The following is an 18,219-nucleotide window of genomic DNA, read 5'->3' on the forward strand; positions in this document are numbered from 1 at the left end:
CCACCACCTGAGAATCACAGTGACAAAGGCTGACCTGGACTGGACGTCACTGGAGCCACAGGCCGGTGGGACACTGAAACAATAATTTTGACAAATTGCTGGAGGTCGAGTGTGGACTGGCATCAGAGTGAGGAAGTCCTGTGGTCACCAGTCTAGGGGTCTCCACGCTTTCGTGGGTTTCCCTCCAGGAACTCCACCAAGTCTGATCTGAGAAAGATCCCCGCAGGCTCTGGCAGGGGAAGGGGTAGAGAGTCCTTGGGAAGCAAGCACACCCAGAGCCCAGGCTCCTCTCCAGCGGAAAAGACTTTGCCACAGCCCATGCCGGCTGGGAGAAGGGACTTCCTTTCCCTCTAGCTCCTCCAGCCTTCCTGTCTCACCTAAGGGAGAAAACAAAGACTGTCCACAGGGGCCAGGATTCAAGGAATTAGATTGGGAAGGAACTGTGAAGCCAGAGAAGGGAGTGTGTGTGGGGGGGGGGGAGTGACACCCCTGCAGGGACTCTTGTGAAGGCCACTGCCCCAAGACCCAGGCCCACAAAGGATGCCATTTTATCAGAATGTCATGACAGAACGCTCCCCATCTCCACAACTTACCACCAGCCCAGCAAGGCTGCGGTGTCACCACAGATACGACACAGATGCTGGAGTTATCAGATCGGGAATTAAAAAGAACTGTGATTAATACGTTAAAGGCTCTCATAGCAAAAGGGGGCAGCGTGCAAGAACAGATGGATACCGTAAGCAGAGAGATGGGAACTAAGAATGAACAGGAAATGCAGAAATCAAAACCACTGTCACAGGCCTGAAGGCTGCCTCTGGGGCGGGCTCATCAGTAGACTGGACCCTGCTGAGGAAGGAATCCCTGAGCGGGAAGACGGGTCAATAGAAACTTTTGTACCGGCCAGCCCTTCCCCCCCCCCCCACCCCAAAGAAACTTCCAAAACTGAAGGGCAACAAGAAAAAAAGAATGAAGGAAACCGAACAGTATATCCAAGAACTGGGATACTTTCAAAAGTTCTAACATCTGAGTACTTGGAATATCAAAAGGTGAAAGAGAGACAGAGCAGAAGAAATGTTCGAAGTCACGATAGCTGAGAACTTTCAAAAATCGCCAGGCAGCGAACCACAGGGCTGGGAGGCTTAGAGAGCACCAGGCAGGAGAAATAGCAAACGAGAGAACAACGAGATGAAACACACACCAAACCAGACCAGACCAAAGCAGAAACGAACGAAGCACATACAACCACACCCAGGCACAACCACACAACCACACCCAGGCACAACCACACAACCACACCCAGGCACAACCACACAACCACACCCAGGCACAACATGCTCAAACTGCAGGAAACCGACGAGAACGGATCCAGCTGGCGTGGGAAGAGCGGTAGATTTGTCACTTCACATTTACAACCAGTGGCGACGACGAGGCCGCTTGTCGCCTCAGCATCCGAGTGACTTCTGAATCAGCTGTACAGTTTGGGTGTGATCCCGACTCAGACAAATACGCAGTTGTCCCTGACAACCGTTTTTGAACTACTAACCTTGCTGTCTTAGATACTCTTTAGTAAAACTGATTCAGAAGATTCAAAGAGAAGGGGGAAGAGGAACTTTTTGTTTCAAAGTTGGATTGCTAACTAAGCATTGCCCGACATAAACAAGTCTCTCTCCTTAAGTCCTGTCCACCCAGGGCTGAGCACGGTGCCCCGAATATGGCTCGTGCTTCAGCAGAATTGGTTGCGGGTTTTAGCTGCATGGTGACCACGGGCCATGGTGAGATGATTTGCTTGCTGGAGCCCTGCCTGGCATCTAACTGAGCATGAAATTCAGTCATAAACTGAGAAATGAACTTTTGGGTGCAATTTTGCCCAAGCAGATGCCTGCAGGCTGAATTCAAAGACTGGTACAGAGTAGGGACGTGCCTCATGGGCTGCGTGCACAGTGAGGGCTTACTCCCACAGAAATGAGTTAAACTTATAGCATGAGATGACATGGTACGGGACTTCAGTGGGCTCGAAATGGTACAAATTACTGACCAATCATTCTCATAAACGTACGTGCAATGATCCTAAAAAAAATATTAGCAAATCCAACCAATTATCTGTATAAAGAGGACAGACAACACTACATCATGAACAGTATGAGGTTTATTCTAGGAATGCAAGGCTGGTTTAACACGTGAACATCAATCAGTGCAAGCCACTGTGTTAAAGTGAACACGGAGAGAAATGATAGGATGATTTCCATAGATGCAGAAAAAGCATGTGAAACCTTCAACCCTCATTCATGATAAAACTCTTGGCCGACTAGAAACAGCAGAGAACTCCCTTATCTGATAAAAGGTACGTATAACAAACATACAGCAAGGTGATCATGGTGAGTTGCTGAAAGCAGTCCTCAGAGACGACAAGCAAAACCAGGATGCCCCCTCTCACTACTTTCAATCAAAAACATACAGGAGGTCTTGTCCAGTGCAATCAAGCAATAAAAAGAAACAAATGGCATAAGGACTGGGAAGGAAGAAGTTAACCCCACCATTACTCATAAATGACATGATTGTTGGGAAGATAGAAAATCCAAAAGAATTTCCAAGCTATTAGAATTAACAAGTCAGTTAAAGCAAGGTCATTCGAATCAAGGTCAACATGTAAAAATAAATTGTATTTCTATAACTAACAACAAAGAAACAAAAAACAAAAATTTAAAAATGATACCATTTTCAGTAACAACAAACATCAAAACTCCAGGAACAAATGTAACCAAACATGTGTAAGACCTCTAGACTGAAAAGTCCTGAAATTATAGAGAGAAATCAAAGAACTAAGTAAAGGAAGGGGTATGTAGTGGATTGAATTATGTCCCCCCAAGATTCCCTGAAACTTGAATTGTGTCCCCCAAGTTTCATGTGTTAGAAACTTAGCCCCCCTATGACTGTTAAGAGGGTGGGAAATCCTATTATGGTAACTGAAGGATGCAGCCTTGAAGAGGTGATTAGATTGTAGGACCCTGCAGTAGTGAATGGATTAAAAACGGTGAGGGGTGTGGTTCTGAGTTTTAAAAGAAGAGGAGAGTGTGTCTCTCTCTCTCTGCTCTCTCTGCTTTCACCATCTTGCAATGTGAGAACCCTGGGTCACTATCACCACCACCAGATGGACTTTGGACTTCCCAGCCTCAGAAACTGTAAGCAATAAATGTTGATTTTCTTTATAAATCACCCAGTTTCATGTATTTTGTTATAAGCAACAAAAACGGACTAATACAGGGTACACAGTCATGGACTGGAAAACTCAATATTGCTAGGTTTTCAATTCTTCCTAATTGATCTATAGATTCAATGCAATTCCAATCAAAATCCCTGCAAGTTTTAATTTTTTTTTTTTTTTTTTTTTGTGGCGGTTGGGGGATTGACAAGCCGATTCTAAAATTTATATAGAAGTGCAAAGGGCTGAGAGTAGCCAAGGCGATCTTGGAGAATAACAAAGCCAAGGGTATCGTGACTAAGACAGTGTGTTGGATTGGCACGAGAACAAACAGATTGATAAAATGGAACAGCAGCGTAGAAGGTACTTGAGAGCACAGCATTTTAAAAAACATTATAACTAAAAATGTTTAAATACATTAAAACTTAATATATTTTATTGAAATTTGAATCAAGCAACTGTGGAACCCTTGACCCCAGCCTATCACAATTTGGAAACCATCGATGCGGTCCGATCCCAAGTAAGGGAAACTGAGATCAAGAGACGTGACCTGTGCAAGGCTCACAGCAAACCAGCTGTCCAGCTTGGAAACGAAAGCCAGGTCTCTGGGCTTCCAGTTGATTGTTCTTTCTCCTTGAGTGAAGAAGAGTCGGGGTTGGGGCAGAACCTTTCAAATAAACAGACAGGTGACCTCACAAGATGCTATCAATCCCGAGGACAAAGCCATCACCCGTTTCCTGTCTTTACCCAGTCTTTATTATCCTCTTTGTCTCAAACACAGAGCTGCAGCCTAGAGCACCTGACTGCACCCCAGCGAACGGAAGGTGCACGGACTCCTGGGGCTTGCTGTGAACTCGGCAGGATGGCTGCCAGTGAGTGACAGCTGGGACAGTTGGAGGGTGCAGGTCCCTGGTCAGGGGCCAAGACACCTGCTTCTCAGGGCAGTCAAGATTAGAGAATCGGATACAAGAGGGAGAGACCCAAAGGGTCACAGACTCCTCTTCAATGTGCTTGAAATAGGGCTTCCGTAAATGTCATCTTGGTGGGAGTTGAGCAGCCTTGATCCACCCAACCATGGGTCCAAGTCGTCACCCAACCATCTGTCACATACACTGTGTGTTGGGTTCTGGCTTCTCTGCGAGTTGCCTCTCTTGTCCCTGGGGGTTGCCATTTTCCAGTGGTTTAGCTGCCATGACTCCAGGGGATGGATGAACTGGCTCTGGGGTCATGGGGTCCTGGGGAGCCCAGGAGAGCCCAGGAGAAGCTGGTGGGGCAGTGCTGAGGCTGGCATGTTTTCCTGATCACACAGTCTGTGGGTGCCACTCACGGTGGAGCAGAAAAAACTGCCAAAGCAGTCAGAAGGCCTGGACCCAGTTATTACTATTAGCCGCCATCTTTTGAGTGCTCATTGTGAACTAGGTGTCAAGTGCTTTACACGTGTGTCACTGAATCCCACCTCAGCCCCGAAACAGGTAGCTATGATCCCCACACCTTGCATGAGGAAATGTGAGGGAATGGGAGGTCAGGTCACATAGGTGTTGAGGGGTGGAGACAGGACTCAAAACCAAGTCTGAGCGTCATACATTTCCACCTGACAGTCTGCTGCTCAGGTGGGCCGAACCTGCCAGACCCCACTAGAGCCAGGTTAGGGGTCCCTTGCATACAGGGCCTTTTCTGTCCATCTGTGGAGTGTTGGAGTGGCTGGTTTTGCAGTGAGAACGAGGTCTGAGCCTGGCTTTTCCACCTGCACGCCCGTGGTCTGACTCTGGCAAGAACCTATTCCAACCTGTTTCCTCATCTCTAAAATGGGATATTGGGGCTGGCTGGCTCAGTTGGATGGAATTCAGCCTTATAACACCAAGGTCACGGGTTCGGATGCTCGTGTCAGCCAGCCCCACCCCCCCAAAAAACAAACAAAAATAAAATGGATTAAGAACAGCCTTTTCCTTAAGGAAAAGTAAGATACAGAGGATCCTTGTTCATGGTAGTGACATTGTCAAAGTCCCCACGAACCCTCAATCAGCAAATACTGGACCTTCGCTCCCGAGGGGCACACAGGCCAGCACCGAACAGTCAATACATAACCTTGTTTTATGTGCATTTCTGTTTCAAGACCACCTACGTACAGTATGTTCATTCATTAGCATCATGCTCTCAAGCCTGAATGACGTCCATCTGACATGGGGACTGTCTCTGTAGGGCATGGCACCGCCTTCTCGCGCTCAGGAACACCAGATAGCTCTTCAGCCGTGTTTGGGGGCCATTTTAAATAGCAAAACCACCAACCAAAGCACAAAAATGTGACAGATGTGGCCTAAGTAGACTGCGAAGACACTTGTTTACAGTGTGAGCTGACACAAGAAGGCAGGGCGTCGCCTTCATCCATCTGAGCCCTGGGTGGCAGGGTGCATATCGGTAAGTCACATTTTTTTTTTTTTTTTTTTTTTTTTGCCATGAATGGCCACAAAAGCACCACCAGTATTGATTCTGGGGTTGCAGATACATTTTAGGAAGTAGGTGAATTTGCAAATATGGAATCGAAAATTCTGATGCACTTCCAGGGCTCGGCCCATGGCTGGAGCTCAACACTAACTTTTAAGGCCGTTTCCCCATCACATCAACTATCTTACTTGGTGGCGACTACAAAGGACCATGAGTCCCCTGCGGGCAGCGGTCACTCCGTCCCCGGAAGCCCCAGATGAAATGCAGCATAGAACCTGGCCCAGAACGGCCCTTATGTACTTGTGTGAATGAGGGCAGGTCACTTAGTCTGTGACTCTGAGCCTTCTGTAAATTGGGGAGGAGTCCTGTCTACCTCCCAGGGTGTGGAGACCACCATCAAAGGAGATGCCTGGGAAGGGCCAGAACTCCCTTGGTAGATGCTACAGAAAGGCCCTGAAGATAAGGGACAGCAAAGATGACCATTGTCTCAGGCGTGGTGGGGGCTGCCTTCACTTCCCCTTCCACCCCATACAAGACACAGGCCCAGGGCCAGCAGCCCCCTGCGGAATTGAGCGTCAAGCCGCTTTCTGGCCATCAATCTCTAAGAATCTATCAGGACCATCTGCATTAGCCCATCTTAAAAAACCCCAGCTGGGCCCCGCAGACCAGAAGCGGGGCTTGGGAGCAGTGGTGCTGCGGCCAGCTAGGAGCTGCTGCGGCCCCATGGTGTCCAGTGCCCTCGTGGGCCAGGCGCTGCAACACACCATCTGTGCACCAGCCAACCCTGCTGTGGGGGTTGTGGGGCATCACTAGTGATCACCATCTGAGAGGAACTTCGGAGACACAGTGTCTCCTTCCTGATGAGAGGCCAGGGTATTGAGGGAGGCATGTTGGCTAGAAAACGTCCAGCCCCCAGTCCAAACTTTTGGGTGGGGTTGGGATCAGCTCAGTAAGGTCCTCGATGAATGCTGAACTTGGGCAGCTGGCAGAGGCCAAGTCTGCACGTGTGGTGGAGGGTGGGGGTGGTGCAAGCGTTCGCCAGACAGACTGGGCACCCACCCACCCCCGCCTTCCCAAACACACAGACTGCCCTTTCAGTGATGACCATGCAGCTTTCTTAATGGAACACAATCGCTGAACTTGGTACCTTTCAAGCACTTTAGCCTTCAGGACACCAGACTGCTGATGAAAACCATCTTCCACGGGCGCCATGTTAATGAGAGGCCAAATTTCATATGCTTGCAAACTTTCCCCCCCCGCCTCCTGCTGCCCTGCACCCCCCTCCTCCCCAATAAAAGATTGCATCAGAGAGAAAGAGAGATTTCCATAATTTATAGTATGGGCATTTCACTAGGGACAAGTGCTAATCTGTACTTACCGATACATTTAAGAAAATGCATCCTCCCGCAAGCCTGCACCATTTATGACTCTTGGCACAAACCGCAATGCTCAGTCTTCAATTAAGGGACACCTTAGGGTTCATTATCACACAATCGCTCCCTGAGAACCATGCCAAATGCTGTTTTGGCACAGAGCTGGGAAGATGAATTAGAAGGAAGTCTTCTCTGTAATGCCCTCTCCCTAACTCCCATTACCGCCCTCAGCGTTTATACCCTGATCTTGCTCGGCCCCACCCCCTTCTTTCCAAGTGGCTTTTACTATTCAATTTCTCAACGTCAAACTCGATTCTCTAGAGGTGTAGTTAGAGATGCCACATCTCCTTTCTGTCTTCCGGCTCTCAACAGGCCTCGGAATGGCTGCAGATGGGCTGCTTTCCACATCCTTTTTTGGCCTAAAGGAGCCACAGATGCTTCCCCCCCTCCTCTTAGAGCTCGGGGTAAAGAGGAGGGATCAGAATTGGAAACGCACAGACCAGTAGGAGCACTAAGGAGGGTTCTGATCAGGATCGAAACAGGACCGAGCAGCGCCTCACACGTAAGGACTAAAGGCAGAGCATGTTTAGACATCGCAGGGGACAGTGTTCAAGTCAGCTGCTCCAATCAGTGGGAAAGGAAAGCGGGGGAAGGAAAAGAAGTTGAAGGTGGACCTGTCCCCCAGTATCCCCGCAGTGCAGGTCCCGCACTGCCGTCGCGCCCTCCGTGACCTAAACCTATGGGGAAGGACATTCCTGTTTTGCTTCCTTAATGAAAACGAAATGAGCATATTTGCTGGCACTTCCCATCTCTCCCAGTAATCCAGTGTCCGAGAGTGGGCGCGGGGTTGAGAGAATAAAGGCCACCCCCGAGAGCTGCAGGTGAGTGCTGGGGACAGGGCGGAGAGGCCGCAGGCAGCAGCAGCCAGAGAAGCATGTACCAAGAAGCCAAGACCAGCCAAAAAAAGTCCAGGCCTAATCTCTGAGGCGAGCGTGGGTGGCAGGCAGGGGACAGGGGAGAGGGCGCCGACGGCCGGGCGCACCCCAGCACCTCTGCACACCCTGACTCCACTTCCCGCCTTCTCAGAGTCACGCTGCTCAGAGACGCTTAGCTGTGACAGTGAAGAGGGGCTGATGGTAACCATGGCTCTCAAGTCAAACTGTCAAATTATACAAAGCCACTAAAATAAAATGAGCTCAATGAAGTAGCGAGACGCCGGGCCGTGCACTAACCGCGCTGCCGTCCGCACGAGCAGCGGCCAGGGCTGCCCGGTCCTGTCTCTCCTCTCGGGTGGCAGCGGGCAGGGCAGGGCAGGGCAGGGCGGGAGCAACAGCACACAGACTAAAAATACTTCGCCCACAAGACGTCTTGTGGAAATTTTATTATATAGAGTGTAAAATGAATTGTCAGTCAAATAAAATGAACACTTTTTTAAAAAAACATGCATAACATTTTCCAATTGCCTTTTTAATAGTTAGACATTTCAAGCATTATAAGGAAAATAAGAAGAAAAAACCAGAAACTGTAACGTCAGTACATTTCAAACGGAATGTCCCTCAGGTCAATTAAAAATGCAAGAAAAAATAGCTTCAATTCCGTTTTTTTTCCTTTAAAAATACATGTTATCTGTACAAGATACACTACAGTAAACATCGGAAATCATATTATCCCTTTTATTAAATCAAAATTATTTAATTCATTCTGTGGTTAATACTAGATTTATTTATTCATCTAGTTAATTTGACAAATATTAAGAAAATATTTAAAAGAAAAAAGCAAAAAACACCTTGGAATTAAAAAATAGTTACTACATTTTTATACGGTTTAATGTTCCACAGTGTTTGTTAAAAGTTATATTGAATTTTTTAATATTAAAAATAACACTATTTATATTTCAGAGAATAGAGAAAGGTTTTTTGTTTTGTTTTTAAAACAAGCTTGGAGGTCTTAGATACACAATTGCAGCCGGTAATGGAGACATGAAGAAAAGTAGGCTAAACACATGAACACATTTTTATATTACCCCTTTAGAACTCTAGAAATTATACAAACCCTATAAAATGCACCCCCCTTCCCCGTTGGACAGCAATACAATTATCTGTCTCAATCAGAATTCACATAATTAATTACAATACATAATAGTTCAGTTTTTTTAAAAAATGCAATAAAACCAGACAGCCAAGATACAAGAAATTAGAAGTAAAACATTTAATGAATTTACACATTAAAGAATATTTAAATACTGTTTAAAAATTTTTTTAAAGAATTTGTTACATACCACCTAAGACTTCCAAGCCACTTTCTGTTGCAACATAAAAAGACACGAAAACAAAACAAAACAAAACAAAAAACATGATGTTGAAATGTCACTGCTCTGAGGCACATTCTGGTGCCTGAATTTGCAGGTATTGCTCCAAAAAGAATCCCAGAGCTTACACATTTGAAATAACAAACAAAAATAATGAAACAAAATTATAAGCAATTTTTAGTAACTAATTTTCCCAATTTTTAGAAAAATTGTTAATCTAAATATAGTGTTTCACAGAACAAAACAAATGTTCTTCATCAAAAGGTTTGCATATCTAAAAACCTCTGTTACAAATAGGTTTTCTTTCACAACGATTTCGAGGGGAAAACCAGGCACGAGGACGCTGTCTACTGCTCCTGTGGGAGGAAGGGGCAGAGTTAGCCTGCGACAGGAAATCCTCAAGTCCGTGTGTAGGGGGAGGTGACAGGTCACCCTCTCCCCTTCGGCTCCATGACAGGCGCCGACACACACGAACAAGCCCATGTCCAAGCACTCCCCCGGGGCCTCACATCATGGGGCCTGGCCTGGACAAAACCTCTCCTGAAGGGGAGGTCCCGGGGCTTCTCTCTCTGCAGGGGACATCGGGCAGCGTGGGAGGACTGTTTCTCCTCGGTCACCACCAGCCCTGACACCTGTTTCCCCAGGCCTGGGCACAGGCAGCCAGTAGGGCAGTGAGATGCTCACCCAGGTTGGAGTCCAGGGCCAGGGGCAACTGGCTCGCTGTCTGTGGGGACCTGACCGGCATCAGGTCACCTGAAATATGCCCTGTGGGAGCACGTGGCCCTCTTCCCTACTTTAATAAGAAATCTGCTTTTGGCCTGAATGGACAGAGCCCTCCAGGTTCCTGTGGAGCTGGTGCCCCGCCCGCCCTCAGGCAGGACTCGCGCCCCTGCTGTCCCTTCTCGCTGCTGACTGGGGTGAGGCGGGCAGCCTGCCCAGACCTGCCTCAGCAAGAACAGCAGCTGCAGCATGCCCCGTGTCCCTACTCGTAGTACCAGATTTTGCCAGAATCTTCTAAGCCTGGCACTCTCATAGTCAGGGAAACTGAGGCTCAGAGGCAGGAAGTACAGTTCAGCACTGAGGACTGGGGCCTGGATTTCAGAGAAGACCAGGCACTTCCTCGTCCGGGCTGCCCAACCAATTCTCCTCCCCACTTGACCCCAACCCTTTCTCTCTGGAGCCAAGAAGGGGACCAGGTGACAGCAGCAGGGTGCTCAGTAGACAGCAGCCATGCTGAGGAGCCCTAGGGCCGGTGCTGCTCCTCCACAGCCAGTGCTCTTACTGGAAGACCAGGCCAACCTTCTCCCAGGAGGCTGGGAGAAGGGTTAGGGCTGGACTGGGAAGCGGCAGCAGTGCTGGGGATGGGCTACAGACCTGGCTGTGGGCCTGCGCTTGCCCTAGTGTCTGCCCGTAGAAAGCGACCTGCTGTCTGTAATACTCCGCCCAGGCCATTGTGTAATCTGGCGGGGAGCTGGCCTGAGGAGCAGCGCTGGCGGCATGACCTGGTTGACAAAGGACGAAACATAGGTTAACAGGCGTGGGGACGCACTGGGGGCCCCTCCCTCCCTCTGGCCGGCTGGAAGGCTGGTACTCGGGGAGCTGCTATAATGCTGTGCAGTTTGGCGCTGCAGAAGTGCTCACTTTCTGCTCACTACAAAAAGTGCTGTCAGCCTTTTGTTGCCTGGTCCCTGCTATGCCCTATGTGAACACAAATCTTCATGTCTGTTTTCTCTTTTTTTTTTTTTTGGCCGCTGGAGATCAAACCTTTGACCTTGGTGTTATCAGCACTGTGCTCTAACCAACTGAGTCAACCGGCCAGCCCCCATTTTTTTTTTATGGCTGTCCAGTACAGAGAACCAAGCCCTTAACCTCAGTGTTACTGTCTTCTCTCTATAGATGCACTTTCTATACATCTGCCTACCTACCCCATCAGCTCCCAGTGCTGGACAAGAGAGAGAAAAAGAGAGAGAGACAGAAAGAGAGAGACAGAGAGAACGAACAGGAGTGCCCAGCTTGGGTGCCTGTGAAGGGTATCTAAATCCCGTGGAAAGTTTGAAACACAGGCCCACGTGTGTCTGGGAATCTGGATTTGGGAGGTCTGCAGAGGACTGGGCATCTGAAGCTTCACCAGGCTCCTCCTCCCTGCCCCCCCCCCGGACATGACCTCCCTGACACCCACACCCTAAGAAGGGCTATCGACCCGGCAATCACTCCAATACCAAGGTGAATGTTTCTCTGACAGCCTTTGACCCGAGCTCTTCCAACTATAAAGTAACATACCTAGATGCTAGACGTGTGAAACATCTCTTTAGACAATACCCAAATACTCAGGGGTAAAGTAATTTTGGAATATATAGAGAGGTTTTAGTACTAATTTTAAACAATTCACCACGGTTTCTTTTTGCTTGTTAGGTTTTCCCCCTTTTAAAAGACTAGTTTAGTTTATGGTACAGTTAAGAAAACAGGCTTGCTTTCTTTTTTTTTTTTTAAAGATGACCAGTTAGGGGATCTTAACCCGACTTTGGTGTTGTCAGCACCATGATCTCCCAAATAAGCCAACCGGCCATCCCTATCTAGAAATCCGAACCCATGGCCTTGGTGTTATCAGCACCACAGTCTCCCAAGTGAGCCACGGGCTGGCCCTAGAAAACGGGCTTTCTTTAAGAAGAAAAACAACCTAGCACCTATTCCAATTTTAGGCTCCTTTCCCTGAGCTTCACCTCCTCTTTTCTCTTCACCTGCTCTGAAACAGCCAAAAAGAGACAGGCAACAGTGACAAACAGAGGACAGGACGCCTGGCTGCTCTGCATCCAGGCCAAGGAGCACCCATGGGAATTGTCCAGCTCCAGAGGGGACAGCCCAGGCCAGACACACACCCACACTTACAGGCGCCATGCCCACACGTACAGGCACCACGCCCACCTCCAGGCCCTTTAGAGTCCCACAGGGGAGAGCAGAGATGAGGGGAGGGGAGGGGATGGCAGGCCTCTGCCAGGAGGCAGTGCAGTTCAGTGGTCAGTGACCACACCAGGCGCCCCTGGCAGACAGGAGGGAGATGAAGGTAAGTACTAAGATCAAGTCACACGGGGAAGACGGTAGGAAAAAAAGGTGACAGCAAGCCATGGCCGATGAAGTTACGGATTGAGGGACTGTCACTGGGACCTGCCTGTCCAGGCGGCTGCTGCACTCACTCTGTTTTTTGTAATAGTCTTCCCAGGCCTTGCTGTAGTCGGGCTGGCTGCTCTGCGGCTGGCTCTGCTGGCCTGTGCGAAGAACACAAAAGCAGTGAGGCCTCCTGCCACCCTCACAGCCTCGGCCCTCGGCCACCGACTGCAGGGGCTCCTGGCACTCACTCCAGCCCCTGCTGGCCCTCGCCTGGAAGACGGTGGCAGCGCTGGCTGTGGGAGGAGGGGTGCAACTGGGACTGTGACCCTCTGCAGATGGAGACTGAGGCTGCGGGTTAGCAGAGAGCCCTGCGGGCCAGAGGGACCACTGTTTCCAGGAGCCCTGGACCGGCCTTCCAATGGACAAGGACCCAAGGGACACTAAGCACACTCTTCACCTGGCCCTTCTGCTCAAAGACTGAAGGCTGCACCTAGGGACAAGCAGGCTTGCAGGGAACACGCAGGACAACTGTGCAGACTGTAATCAAGATGATGGTGGCAAGACAAGGTCCGCACAGTGCAGGGGCCCACACAGGGAAGGCAACAGCCACAAGAGGCGCCTCAGGCCTTTTGGGGTAGCAGGAGAGGGAAGAGGACGAGGGTGCGGTGTCCCGGCTTTCCTCTTCCCGCAGGGCCCTGGGTGTACCCCTAAGCTGTCCACAGTGAAGACGGGGGTGGGAGGAGATACACTGGGTGTGGGGGACCAGAGTGGCAGAGTCGGGACCATTCTTTCTGCCGAAGTCAAGGTTGGCTCAAGTTCCCACCTGCTACGGCCCACAAAAACCTCCTTCAGTGTCTTCTGGAAGAGTTACAGTCTGCAGCAGGTGGCAAGAACGTGCTACTAAACACGTCACAACGAAACGTTTTCTTTGCTAGTTAGTTTACCGGAGCCCGAAGAGGAGTGTGGGAAGAGGACCATCATGAGACTTACGTGCTTGTGGGGCTGGGAAAAGACGAGGAAGGGGAAGGACAAGAGGGGAGAAGACACCCTCCCCTTCCTCCCACCTGGGCAGGACAGGAAGTGAAGAATGAGTCAGGAACATGTGCAACAAGACTCTTCTTTCAGACACGGAGGATGCGGCCAGAAGGACTTTGCTTCCAAACAAGATTTCACAAACCTAAACCAATTCTCAAGTCCCAAAGCCCTGGATGAGCAGACAAGCAAAGCCCGGCAGACAAGGCGAAGGCTGCCGTGCCGGCAACAAGGCCAGGCTCTTCCCGTTCTCTTTCACTCATCCCTTGGCTTCTGTCAGCTCTGCCTGGCCTGCCTGTGCCTGCAGCAGCCTCTGCAGAAATGTGCCCCCAGGGGCAGTTTCCCCGAAGGGAAGGGACTTGTCTCCTCTCAGGCCTCAAAGTCCCCAGAGTCCAGGGCTTCTCACGGGTCCTCTGTCTTGGCACAACAGGGCCATAATGAGAACTTGATCAAGCCACTCTGTTGCCTGGGGGTGTCCTCAGATCAGAACAGCATCCAAGTACCATTGTGGGACACCTCCCGCTGCCAGGTGAGGAGACAGCGGAGTGAGAAACGGATACAAAACACGTGCCAGCTCTGGGGCAAAGCAAGGACAGGGAGCTGGCAATGGGAGAACTGGGTGGTGTGCCGGTGTGCAGTGTGCAGTTCTCCACAGTGTCTGAAACGTCTCATAATAAGGTACTGGGGAAAAAAACCACACAACCATACCATTTCAGAGCTTATAAGTTTAGAAATCAAACCCCAACCTCTCATTTTACAGACGACAGAAGTGGAGCCCCAGAAAAGGGGGGATGTGCCTAAGGTCATGCAGCACTGGCCTCTGGGCTCTGCTCAAGGGGACAGTGGCAGAAACCTAGGAAGTGGGCTCAGCCCCCTGTAAGCAAGGCGGCAATACTGGTCCTGCCACCCGGCATGCTGCGGGGAGACTGCAGACACACTGAAGGCTTGCAAACACACAGCAACTTCAGACGCATCAAAAGAACCTGCATCCTACTAAGGGAAGGGCTTTTGCTTTGTTTTATAAAGGCTGCGTAAGATGGGCAGTACCAGCAATAAAACCCAAGGATGACTCCTGTAGCTAGTGTGGGGGACACAGTGAGAAGTGGGTTTGATTCCACATAAGGATTTTCCCTTTTACTACCACTGGACAGGTGTCGCTCAACAGAGCTAATCCTCTAACCGTCTGCTTTCTGAAAAGTTCAGGAGCTAGAAAGAACCCTTTCCTAGGAAGATGTTGGACAGAAGAGAGGTAGTTGGTCACCCTGGGCAAGAGGAGGGGAGTGGGGAGGGTGCCCAGCAAGCAGGGGCTGCATGAGCGCGAGGACGTAGGGGACTGAGCTTTGGGCCAGGAGCAGGGCCTCTCTCAAAGGGTGGAGAGAAAGGGCAGGAGAGGCTCGGGTTAAATGACACACACAGACCCCTGGTTGTGGGAAGCAAAAGTGGCAGAAGCTCTGAGAAGGATAGGTAGGCCAGGAGAGAGCCAGCACCAAGTCCCCACCGCAACTGGAGGCTGGTCCCACTTCCTCTGGAGCCTGCCTGTGTGCACGTGTATGCTCCTCTGGTACGGGGCCTGCCAGGGGCTCCTGGTACCCCAGGAGGCTCCCCGACATCTCTGGCGAGAGACCAAGAGTTGGAACGAGGGTGTTTCAGTCCCTCCAGCCCCACAGGCTCTATGGGCCTCAGCCCCTGGCCACAGCCCTTCTGGGAGGGTGCACACCCACTACCTCCTGTGTCACTTACTTGGGACCTGCGGTGTGGGCTGCTGCCATGCCTGGTAGGTGCTGCCCCAGCCCTGGGTCAGAAAGGCTGGAGGACCACTGCGGATGACAAAAGAGGTGCTCATTCCAGTGCGGGCCACATGCCCTCCCTTCCTGCTCCCACTGCTCCCTCTTTACTGCTCACCTCCCTCACCCCAGCCAAGCACAATGGCCCCCATGCCTGGTGGCAGCAAACAGGTGACATCCCTAGTCCTGGTTCCCCCTAGCTGGAATAAGAGCAGCTGGCCTACCTCACAGGGGTGCTGTGGGGGTTTCCGTTTACTTTAGCAGCAATGTTTGGGAAGCACCCTGAGCTCCTCGGAGGAAAGGTACTGAAAGAAGGTGAAAAACAAAAACAGCCAGCTGAACTCCTGACAATGAGAAGGCTTCTGCAAAGCTCCCCTCCCTGCAGGCAGTGAGCCCCCTGGCGGTGCTGGCAGTGACTGGAAGACCCTCTGCCCTCTGCGGAGGTGCTACCCTGTACTGGCCAGTGAGCTATGGACAGGCCACAGGGACCCCTGGTGAGAGGAAAGAAGGGAGTCCCGCCCACACCCAGCACTTCTGGCTGTGGTTAGCACTCCCCAGAAGTAGCTGGAAAGGAGGGTCTCTTGGGAGTCAAGACTGACGCAGGAGACTCACTTCTGATGAGGTGCGGCAGGTGGCTGGCTGAAGGGGCTCTGTCCGAAGGCTCCAGGCGCTCCAAGGCTGGTACCCTGTTGTGGGCACACAGGCAGCTCTCACCTCCTGTTGGCTATGCCTCTGCCCTCTTCCAGGCCCACCCCAAGGCAAACCCCAGCTCTTGGGGACACGGAGTCAAGTGAAGTGAAGACACCTAAGGCACTCACACTAGCCTTCCTTCCCCACAGTGGACTTCATTTGCAGAAGTGGCTTCTGCCCCTCAAGTGACCAATACCACCACAAGGCCATTACTGGCACCACCACTGCCCTGGCATGTCACCCTGGGGAGGGACCAACCTGCTTGACTCTCCCGTCAATTCAGGCTGGCCCAAGGCTCTTTCTGCCATTCTACGTCCCCACTGAGGTGAGCAGTGGCCAATCTGTCCTCCATCAACACTCCCTTTCTTTATCTGCTTTGAGGCTCCTGAAACTAAAGCCAGAGTCAATGAACACTGCCTGCAGGGTTGGCCACCAGGGCAGTGCCTGCGGGGGTGGGGGTAGGGGCCAGGGGAAGGTATGCCCAGCTGCTCATCTAAGCCTGGGGACAAGGCTCTGGGGACGGGGTGCTGTGGCCGTGGCAGTTCTGCCAGAAGGTTTCCTCCATTGCTTCTGTGCCTGGCCTTGGTATTCCACGGGTCTCCACCCTTCCCCCTTGGCAAAGCGGGAGGTGGATACCCTCATGAGATGTGAGGACTGAAAGGCACAAGGTTCTGGGGGAAAACAGGTACCTTGGACATCCAAAAGAAAGGCCAGCTATTAGTAAGCCAGGTGGGGAAAGGACCTTGTACGTACGCCAACTTTCTCATCTATGAGATGTCTGGCCACCTCGATCTGCTGAGGAATCCCCCTGATGGTGAATATTCGCAGGCTGGGGTCGGTGTTGGGAGGGGGGTTCCGCTGAAGCTCCACATGCGCTCCTGACTGCTGATTTATGCTTTTGATGTTCTCACCCCCTGCAGGCAGGAAAACAGGGACAGAAGAGTAAGCGGCATCTTGGCAGCCCCAGAGGCTCTGCAGTGCTTGGCTCCAGAAGAGGGTGAAAGGGGACCTGTCGCACGTTAGCACTTGCCCTCAGAGTAGAGAGAAGTACTTCCTACTTGCTCTAAAACGGTTCTAACCAAAATCAGGGCTTTCTCATTTGTAAAAGCAGCTGTCTGGAGTAAAGCTGGGCCTTCTCTCAAAGCCAGGCTTAGGCCACAGACTTCAGGCAGCACCTGTGCCCTTCCATCTCAGGGTCCTCTGCACGGGCCCAAGCGGCCCAATAGCCAGGTCTGGCCTGTGGCACACAATGGAGCCTCCCCTTGGAGGCCAGCTAGCGGTACTGCCAGCCCAGCCAAGGCCCTCCACCTAGGAGAAGCATTTTACCCTTCTCAGCTCAAGAATGGCAACTTGATGGCCCCTCCCTGGCACAATGGGGGCCTTCAGCCTGGGCATGGGCTACCGCATCACTCTCCTTCCTTGCACAGTCAAATGAATGGCCAGACCCCAACAATGCCTGGAGCCCACTTAGGCCTTTAATATCCCATCTTGTCACTTCTCAAGTCCCTGCATCCTCCATGGTCTAGACAGAGAGGCAGTCCAAGCATGGGGGTCACAGAGGCCTGGGTAGAGCGGGGCTAATGAAAATTTAGTTGGACTCTTTGAAAAACCTGTGAGAGTCCCAGTCTCTTAATGAAATTTGCGTAACAAAAGCTCCACCAGTGTAACAATGGTTCCATTCTTCTTTTGAAATTTCACAGAATTTACAGATCTGCTCTGCTCAACAGGGTGGGGAGGGGGGAGGTAGGAAGAGACAGAATACAAGGAAAACTCACAGCACAGAGTTTTTGCAAAATTAGAAAAAGGCAATCTGTTGAAAATCTGGTATAGGGAGCACGGGATGATCAAAAGCGAAGAGCCAGTGTCTGTGCCACCCTTCCCACCCACAGTCAAAAGAATCCTAAAAATGACACGTGCCATTCCCTGCAACACAGTCCACGATCCTTTAAACACTCCAACCTGCACCCCACCCCCACTGCTGGAAAGCCATACCTGAACAACCCATCAAGCCAGTAGGCAAGGAGGGGACACTAAGAGCAGGCACAAGCTGCATCTCATCTCATCCTGAAAGAAGGACAGGACTTTACAGGGGTCAAGGGGCAGAAACAGAGCTTTGGTTCTGTGGCCCTTCCTGAAGGCAGCTTTAGTAGCCCTTACACTCTAAGACGGAAATTGGTCAACTGTGGTTTGAGTAGTATGCTGGTTTAGTTTGGATTAGATTCAAATTAAAAGCAAATAAAAAAGAGAACAAAACAAAGTCTTGTGTTCATGATTTCTTTAAAGTAC

General features: G+C 50.7%; 1 protein-coding gene across 3 annotated transcripts in view; it reads right to left on the reverse strand.

The window, feature by feature from the left end:
* Positions 1-8,842: 8,842 nt before the first annotated feature.
* FUBP3 (far upstream element binding protein 3) overlaps positions 8,843-18,219 on the reverse strand; it is a 47,088-nt gene continuing 37,711 nt past the window's right edge. For 2 of the 3 annotated variants that reach the window (XM_063081726.1, XM_063081725.1), the window contains exons 13-19: positions 16,687-16,847; positions 15,856-15,929; positions 15,468-15,548; positions 15,200-15,276; positions 12,514-12,585; positions 10,697-10,824; positions 8,843-9,678 (exon numbers count right to left, since the gene is read on the reverse strand). In XM_063081726.1, the coding sequence (XP_062937796.1) occupies positions 9,670-9,678; positions 10,697-10,824; positions 12,514-12,585; positions 15,200-15,276; positions 15,468-15,548; positions 15,856-15,929; positions 16,687-16,847 (602 nt within the window). In that variant the 3' untranslated portion in view covers positions 8,843-9,669. The remainder of the gene's footprint in view (positions 9,679-10,696; positions 10,825-12,513; positions 12,586-15,199; positions 15,277-15,467; positions 15,549-15,855; positions 15,930-16,686; positions 16,848-18,219) is intronic. The other variant, XM_063081727.1, reaches the window with a different exon arrangement.

The sequence above is a fragment of the Cynocephalus volans genome, chromosome 17 (assembly GCF_027409185.1).
Source record: "Cynocephalus volans isolate mCynVol1 chromosome 17, mCynVol1.pri, whole genome shotgun sequence".
Taxonomy (NCBI): domain Eukaryota; kingdom Metazoa; phylum Chordata; class Mammalia; order Dermoptera; family Cynocephalidae; genus Cynocephalus; species Cynocephalus volans.